This window comes from Vicia villosa, unplaced genomic scaffold (genome assembly GCF_029867415.1).
Source record: "Vicia villosa cultivar HV-30 ecotype Madison, WI unplaced genomic scaffold, Vvil1.0 ctg.001049F_1_1, whole genome shotgun sequence".
Classification (NCBI taxonomy): domain Eukaryota; kingdom Viridiplantae; phylum Streptophyta; class Magnoliopsida; order Fabales; family Fabaceae; genus Vicia; species Vicia villosa.
The window spans coordinates 572,666-582,183 of NW_026705459.1; the positions used below are offsets into that span (position 1 = coordinate 572,666).

Genomic DNA, 9,518 nt, shown 5'->3' on the forward strand with positions numbered 1-9,518 from the left:
TTTTAGTTGTTTTCCATTTTTGTTTTTGTTTGTGTGTTGTTTTGACATTGTGTTAAAGATTGAGTGATGGATGCCAAATAAATGATGATTGGTAGTTAGTGGATGAAAGGTGCAACCTGAACTTAATCTCTCGAGGTACTTTGGAAGTGGACATAGCCGAAAGTGTCGGACGCAACTTGAAGAACTGGACTGAGAAGGTAAGTGGTGAAATCGAGCCGGAAAGGAAAGTCACATGACATAAAGGGTGTGTTGAAGCTGCAAACTTAGCCTACATGGTGAGGAACATAAAATGCCAAACATAAGTAAAGATCATCATGAGAGTGAAATCAGGTATGACTTTATCTCTCTAATTTTGCGTTTATCCTACCGACACAGTACAATTATGAAATCACACACTGAGGCACTTGTTTGTTCTCCCCAAAGCCTTTCTGTCCTTCATTCATTTTTGTTTTATCCCTCGTTAAACCCGTTGAGCCATTCCCCCTTGTTTGTTAAACCCACACATGTCATCCTTATCCATAATTCTATCATTTTTGTTTGGCACTTGTGTAATTATTGTGTCTTTTGAACTTGTGTGAAATTGTAAGTTTGGGGTGGTGCTTAAGAAAATAAAGGGCAAGTGATATATAAAAAAAAGAAAAAGAAAAGTGTGTAAAACACAAGAAAAAAAAAAGAGAAGAAAATAGGTTGAAACACTTGCCTAAAAAGATTTGAAAGACTCGAACGATGTTGATTACCCGGTAATTAGGTAAAAAGGAGAGTCTAAGAAGAAACCCCCTCACACAAAACCGAACACAAAGACAAGAAAAATAACATAAGTGCTAGTTCATAAATCATTTGCATATCAATCTCTTGTTTACCCTTTCTTCCACCTCAGCCCCGTTACAACCTAAAAAGTCCTCAAAAGTGTGTGAACTCTTTTTGTGTAGTGAAAGTAGGATGTATGCAAAGTCAAGGGTTGATATTGCATATCGTGATGTTGAGCGAAAAACACTCTAACCCCGAGAGACAATGTGAGAAGTGTGAAAAGTTTGCAGGTGAAATACACTCTGTTGTGAAGTGTGATGGACAACAAGGTTCGATAAGTCCAAAAGCTTAATCAAGAAAGGGAAGTAAGTTGCGAAAGACATCGACTATGTTGTGGAAAAGAAAAGTTTAAGGTGACCTCGGTTTGATCTCTTGCATCACTTGAGGACAAGCAATGAGATAAGTTTGGGGTTGTGATCGGTCACCATTTCTACTTAATTTCGTCATAAATTTGGCATAAGATCGTCATACTTGGTAACACTTTGTGGTTGTTTTCTTGAGTTTTTCGTTGATTCCTTTAATATTAGTTAATTGCTTGCATTATGTTTTTGTGCCCTTTATCATGTCTTTTTAGATGCTTTTGATCTCTCTACTTGGTGGTTGTAGGTTAATTCTGGATCAGATGGAAATTGCATAAGTGTTGGTGTAAAAGAAGCTGAAAATCGTGACATGCGTGTAGTATTTTGATCATAACTGGAGCTTCGTAACTCGGAATGACGCGGTTCCGGTGGCAAAATTTCGCTAACGAAAAGGGCTACAACTTTGATTTTGAAGTCAAAACCAAAAGAGGCAGAGACGGACACGGTCAGACCGTGTCAAGTGACACGGCCGTGTCAGCTGTGCGGACAGAATTTCTGAATTTTGGTTTTTTCCAATTTTTAAAGTTCCAGGGGCAGTTTGGGTATTACGGCTGAGATCTGAAAACCTAGAGGGATTAAAAGAGGATTGAGAGACAAGGAGAAGAGACTTTTGGATCGTACGAAAGAATTCCAGAAGAGAGCAAGATAGCGTATTCAAGGTTGTGGAAGACGAAGAGATTCAACGGTGGAAGCCATTGAAGATCAGAGTTCTCCTAATCTTTTGTAAATGTCTAAACTTTCCGATTTTGGTTTCTTGAATATTATGAGAGGCTAAACCCCCCAATGCCAGGGGGGTGTCCCTGATTTGAATTGTAATGACTTTTGAATTCCGTATTTCTTTAATCAAGTATTAGTTTTATGCAATTTGATTGTTTAATGTTTTTATGCCTTCTTTGTCGGAAAAACAAAGATTGATCTACGGTTAACAATTTGTAGGACTACGGTTGTTAAGGTTTTTAAACAATTTGATCTAGTAGTTATCACCTAGGACTAGGGATACCGAAAGGTTATTTGAACATTCTTGATTATTTACATCTTTGGTTTACAAACCTTTGTTTCTAAGGACTTAGACAATAGGATTGCAAACCAAAAGGTTTTCCACTAAGGACTTAGGGAAACACCCTTAAGAACAAATAGTTGCATTCTATGAACTTGTTGAAGAGATCTTTTTACAGAGTCATTATAAGGAAGATCAAACACCTACCCTGGCATTACCTCAAATTACATCTAAAAAGTCAAACTTTAATTTCAGCTTATTTTTATTATTTCTTTTATTTAAATTTACTTATTGCATTATAACAAAACACCTATTTGCTCTTTTGTTTAATTGACTTAAATAACTTGTGTTTCCTACGCAATCCTCGTGATCGATACTTGGGGTAAAACCCATTATAACTACACCGGTGAAAATAGTACACTTGCTATTTTTCCGATCACCCATCATCATGTCAACCCTTAGAAAGTAATAACCCTTACCTTAACAATTTCTTCAAAAATCTCCCTAGCAATTGAGATTCCCCTTTAGCCCTAGCTCTCTCTTCTCTTCAACTTCTACGTTCTTTCACAAAATGCTAATTCTCCTTCCTTTCTAAATTTTTCTTTTGTTTTATTCTTCTTACTAACTTCTAATTTTCTACTAATGGACTTTATTTCACACCCCCACTAATGCTTCTTCCAACCTCATAACAAGCCCAATGCTCATATTCTCATTATACTAATTAATTAATTAATTCTAATAAAATAGTATAAACTCCAATAATTCTAAACCACTTCATACTTCATAGAAAAATTCAAAATTACATAATTAAAATTAATAACGAAATATTCGGGGCGTTACACTTACCAAAGATATCAAAGACCCCCTGTCATTGGAATAAACAAAAGAAAACATATGTTCCACATGCAGGTGTACCTACTGACTAATGGATTCGGCCTAATGTCAAGTCCAATGCTAATTACCAAAAATGGAAAATGGTTAAAATAGATCAAGGCTCATCATACCATGACAACTCTTAAGTTTCAAAGAACTACTTTTATAGTTCTAAGAACTACTAGGTAAGAATCCTATGACCATAACACAATGAAGGAGATACCACTGAAAGAAGAAAGCTACTTTTGAAGTTGAAGAATCGAATAGCAATGCTAAATAATCACCTTTGACAGTTGCTCGTATGAGGAAGAAGCCCGTGGAAGAAAGAATCTTTACCCCTCAGCTAACAGTGGCAAATTCCAAGGACAAGGATCTCATCTCAACCAAAGATGACGACATGCTAACTGACAACTTTGAAATTGGGTTCGATGATGAGCTCCTTATTAAATGATATGTTGTCTCTATTTTTCCTATAGAATTCAACATATTTACTCAGATTACCGAAGAGAATGATGACTACCCTACTAAGGAAATCATAGACTATAAACCTTTGTGCTACTATATCATGAGTAATGGTGGCGTGGAAGGAGGAGAATGTTGTTTTTAAGAAGCTTGATGAAGATATGAAGAAATATCTAATTCACTATTAATTTGGGCTAAGGTCGATGGAGTAGGAGACAACACGGTTCTAGTGGACAGTGGAGATGCAGTCAATTTGATGCCAAATTTCCTATTGAAGAAGATTGGCAAAAATGACACAAATTTGAGGCCATATAACATGTTTTTGTTTGATTATAAAAGCAAAACAAGTAAGTCCTTAGGAGTCATTCTAGTTAATATTGTTATGGGCACGGTTGTGAGACCAACTTTGTTTGTGGTCATTCCATCTAAGAAAAATTATAACTTACTGCTGGATCGAGAGTGGATACATAGTGTATGGGCAGTCCTTTCGAGTTTGCATCGAAATTTTTTTATCTAGAGGCCTGATGGCATTTTTGAGAATGTTGTAGCCAATCAAAGCTATTTTCTTGCAGAATTTGATCACATGGATAAGAGGACCTTCAACAAGAAGCTAACAACCATTTCACCATACACATCTATTAAAAGGGAGTTCTCTATAAAAGGGAATGTCTTTTACTCAATAAGGTTGGATCCTACTTATGGATTAATGTGGAAACAAGTCTCCATGGTGATTGAGTCTGATGAAGATGTCACAACAAGTATGAAGTGGGTCATGGTTGACAATACTGATGACTGAGCACACTAGCTCGAATTGCGGCCTATATGGCTAAAAATCAAATAAAGCCAGCCTTAGAGACCAACTTTCGACGAAAATTAGTTATTAAAGTCAATCCGTTTGTAACTAATAAAGCAAAGATTTGATGTGATTGACCTGACGTCTCACCATTATAAATATCTTTAGTTTTTAAATTTTGTGATTGTATTGTGCTCATTCACATTAGGCCGAGTTGGGGCCGAGACTAGATGATGATGATAATAATAATAATAATAATAATAATAATAATAATAATAATAATAATAATAATAATAATAATAATAATTTTTCATATTGCACACTATGAAATGAAATCAAATGAAATAGTTATTACAACTTACAAACAAACTCAATTTAATGATAATTTAACAAATTAAGAGAAAGATTAGTGCCTTATTAAATCAGAAATTACAAAAGAATGCAAATAGATGGCACAAACAGACAAACACACAACTCAGCTCTAGTATAGAATTTGATGAAGACTTTTAATCTTTAACTCATTATAGACAGCATTCCAACCAGCCTGTGTTGGGTGCAACCGATCCCAAAAGAAAGTTGTTTCAGGATTTTCACAAACCAAATATTTCTTAACATTATTCTCATCTACACTTCCACAATTATACTGACTACTTACTCCAAAGCAACATGGCTTCAAACGTTCCTTGATATTATGTCTTGAAGGGTTATTCAACACTGAACTAAAACTGTCAAAAATATCTAGAATCTTAAAGGTGGTGTGATCTTTGGCTTCTTGGTTCAACTTTGTCACAGATTGGTTCAATAGGTTGTTGTGGAGAGCTACAAGATCATTGAATGTACTATTGCAACTTTGGAATGAGTTTTGAGCAGTAGTTTGAGGAAGACAACCAAGGGGATGTAAAGCACCAACAACAATTCTCTTAAACCCTAAGCTTTGAAGATGAACCAAATTGGTGGTGGTTTGTTTAACCACTGAGGCAATGAAAGATGGAAAACCCTACATATGTTTAACAAATTAATTTCATTATATTTTTATCATTATCTTATAATAATATAATATGTTATGAACTTAAAGTGAAATAATTTACCTGAAGAGAGCCATTTGTGGCCAAGTAATGATTGTAGTCATTTCCAGCAACAGAAACATAAGCAATAGATTTGGTGATATCTGATTGTGTGTAAACATTTTCTTGAACAAGTTGGTTGAATGAATCAATTTGAGTAGTCATATTTGGACCTGAAGTGGATGTATCAAATACACCTGTACCACCATATGCAAAGTTCATTCCATACTTCAAATAATTCTTAGGTACAATATTCCTGAATTTGTGGGGAATTGGTGATCTCAATCCCAAATACTTGGCTGCACCACATGTATATAAATTTATAATATTATTAGTTCAATGTAATATTTACCAAAAAAGAGTATAATAAGGGTAAGATTTGGTCTATGATAAAAGCACAAGCTAAAGTGGGAAGCCAGCATGAAAAATGAATAGCAAAGTATATATAAAATACAAAGTAACTGAAATAAAGCATCTGAATTAATTCCCAACGCATCACTTTACATGTAAAAGCTTGAAAAGTAGAGAGATACAAATAAATCAAATAAAAAGCATGGACTTTGAAGAAAGCATGGACTTTGAAGAAAGCATGGACTTTGAAGAAAGCATGTACTTTGAGGTATTCTAATCCAATTTTTAATAATATTATTAGAAAGGAGTGAATAAATTATAGTATACGTACCAATGAAGTCAGTTAAAACTCTACCATCGGAAAATCTACCGGCAGGTTTTCCGGGAAAGGTTATGCCATAAGGTTGTTTCCATGACCCAGGTTTACTTTTTGGGGTGTTGCCGGTATCAACATATGAGTCACCAAAAACAAACAGTTCTTTTGAAGGATGGTATTTGATGTGACGCTTGGCCTCAACTTGCAGCCCTATTTAACAATCAACATCAAGATATATATACTAAGTTTATGTTCTGAATTAACCATTAGGGAAAATCAATGAATGAAATCAAAAAGCAAAAGTTAAAGTTGACCAAAGTTTCAAAAAAGGGCCTATTGCCATGCGAAAAACGGTCGCGACAAAATGGTTTAGAAGGTACTGATACCAATAAAGTTATTTATTGTTTTTGTGATGAAGAATAAATTGTGATTAATTTATACCGCAACAGCTATAATCAGTATCACAATATTTTTATTGATAAAATTGCGAAAGAGCGAAAGTACTTAAAACCTTAAGGGACCAAATATTGTGTGTTTGTGAGATGAAAAATTCATGATCATACATACCTGAGAGAAGTACAAGAACTAAAGAAAGACATAAGAGGATGAAAAGTTGCCTGTGTGAGTCCATGAGCTAGCTAGCAAATGGAAATGATCAAGGAGAGAGAAAAAATATTTCTTTTTATGAAGAGATGAAAATATAATTGAGTGAAGAATGTGGATAGATAGATATGTTAAGAGAAGGAATTATAGGTTGGGGTTGGTGTTGAGAGTGCTATGAAGAAATAATGGAGTAGTATGGGATTTTATAATGAAAGGACAGCACTTGGAATGTGGGAATTATGTCACAAAATGGATTGAATGGTTGAATATGTGAATAAATTATAAGATTTGATTTTGTCATTGGGCTGCTAGTGAAAACACGGTGGAAGAATGAAGACTTGAGTAAAATAATAAACGAAAGTTGGTTTGGCCAGGTCTATTTAGACCATAAAGTGAGTATGATTACGTTTTAATTTTAGATGTAAAATTTCTATGGTTAATCACGTGTTAAAAGTACTCTTTTCAATGTGTTTAAAGAAAGTACTCTTTAACTTTTATAACCAAAGTTATCTTAGGGAGCGTGTTTTGATTTATAAATGTTCCATTGCCAAAATGGGAAGTTAAATAGTGGATAAAAAATATATAATGCTTTTTGATTTGGATAAAAAATATCATGCTTTTTGATATTGTGATGATGGGATTATCATAGAAGTTTCATAGAAAGTGGTTAAGGGCTTTGATATCATTAGAGGGGTAGGTTTAGGATTGAACATTGACTTGAATATTTGGATTATGATGATTTTTTTTTGTCCTTTAAGTGATAAAATTCATCGGAGTTGATCCCTTTGTATATTGTAACATTAATGTTGTTGATGAAATTGATTGATCGTGTTTAAGAAGATTAAAGTTTTATTGAGGGGTTGTCCATTAAGAGAATTATCATGGCTATTTTAATGTTGCTTCTATCATGGTTTAGGGAACTGCAGAGTAATTTTTTTCTACTCCAATCCTACGTTGGAATTGTCAAACTTTTTTCATCTAAGACGTGTCACTTGATTCACATGGAGAAAACAGATATTTGATTTGATTAAGAGTTGCTAAGAGCAGTTGAAGATGTCGTGGTTGTAACAGCCGAGACCGAAGAAGGCAAGGGGTGGTTGTGCCGCATGTAACACTCGAGGCCGAATATGGTAAGGAGTGGTCGCCACATCGGAATGAGAGGGATCTTGAGGCCATGCAGGTATGTGACTGCATGGTTGAGTGAAAGCTTATAAGGATTAATGGGTACTACCTATACCAACAAGATGTATCTTCTTTTCGGTAGCTCGTTCCATAAAACTCCATAGTTAAGCATGCTTGACTTAGAGCAATTCTAGGATGAGTGACCTTCTGGGAAGTTTCCCGAAAAGTGTGCGAGTGAGGATAAAACACGCTAAAAAGACTCGTGTTAGTTTGTGGGGGTGTTACAGTGGTTAGTGGGGGTCCTTTCTTCGAGGACCTTAAATGAATGGTGGGTTATTTATTGAGAGACAATGAGATATTTAGTATAGACTATGATTTTGAAAGAGTTTTAGATGGTCTTAGTAGTACGATTCTAGATTTTGACATGAGAAATTTTTCTACCAAGGACATTGTCCCACTAAAGCCCAACTTATATTGACGAGTGTCCATTTTAATAAAGTGTTCAAGACATGTAATAAGTAAAAATTGATATGACTACTTGAAAGAAATCACTTTTTTAGTTGTTTGTAAGCAACATATACTCAGATTTTCTCTTACTTATTCCTATTGATGGGTTAGTACGTATATGTCACTCAAAGAGTGTTGTATTATCCCTAGATATTCCCTTATGATTCTCTTATTTTTTATTGATGGGGTTTGACCTATTTGTCGTAAGGCGTGCTTAGATACATTTAGTGAACACACATTTTATTGTAAACAACTTTCGGGATACAAATGTTAGGGATGTCATGTTTAATATATTTTGACGGACAGAAGTAAATGTGAAGAAAGAACCACGTGTGAATTTTTAGACTGACACACGGTACGAAAGAATAACATGTAGGGATATTGGTATTGTGGTGTGTGCGAATGGGTATGAGGAAAACATGCATGTATTGACTTGAATGGGGTTTTCCTACTTGTGGGCTGAGGATTAGAGGTTTTACCATAGGGCATACAACACTCAAAGAGGCATCAACTAAAGTGGTCAAACATGAAAAAACGCGTTCGAGCAATCAACATGTTTTCATGCCATTTTTATTTATACTTTTGTGTTCCAACAACAAAGATTATGGATCTTTTACATAAACTCCAAAATTCCATACATAGCACTGTGTTTCATAGTGCAATGAATGTGATTTTTAAGATGATTATTCGTTTTTCTTCTATTTTTGTGTAAATAATATTATTTAAATTCTAAAAAGGTAAAGTAAATAATTCAACTGTCAATAATAAATGAATAAATTATATTATAACACTGTTTGTTTTACTTTGAAAAAATTAAATTTTTTTTTGTATTTTAAAATATTAATTATAAAAATAATTATTCAAAACAGCTTCAAATTTAAATACTTTTTAAAATTTTAATATAAAAAATTAATCATAAAAGTGAAATACTTAAAATAATATTTTATAAATAAAATATTCAAAGTAATTTTTAATTAGATATTTTGATAAAAATTTTCTTTATAAAAGTTTTAATATATAATACTATAAAAATTATTTTAAAAAGATATGAAACAAACCGGTCATATATTCCCATGTATAAAAATTCCAAGTTACATAACATTATACCTTTATGGCGTCAAACGTAAATCGCAACGAATATTTGATTGGGAAAGCTTCATTTGTAGCTAAATATATCGGAAAAAAAAAAGAAGTTATTTGAACACGAAAACATAACACCTACGCCTATATATATATATATATATATATATATATATATATATAT

General features: G+C 33.6%; 1 protein-coding gene across 1 annotated transcript; it reads right to left on the bottom strand.

The window, feature by feature from the left end:
* Positions 1-4,590: 4,590 nt before the first annotated feature.
* Positions 4,591-6,829, bottom strand: LOC131632897 (GDSL esterase/lipase At5g03610-like). The gene is made up of 4 exons (XM_058903617.1): positions 6,590-6,829; positions 6,038-6,232; positions 5,380-5,654; positions 4,591-5,288 (listed from the first exon to the last, which is right to left on the bottom strand). Exons 1-4 carry the CDS (start codon positions 6,651-6,653, stop codon positions 4,773-4,775), a joined length of 1,050 nt encoding a protein of 349 aa, XP_058759600.1. The 5' UTR covers positions 6,654-6,829; the 3' UTR covers positions 4,591-4,772.
* Between the last annotated feature and the right edge of the window lie 2,689 nt (positions 6,830-9,518).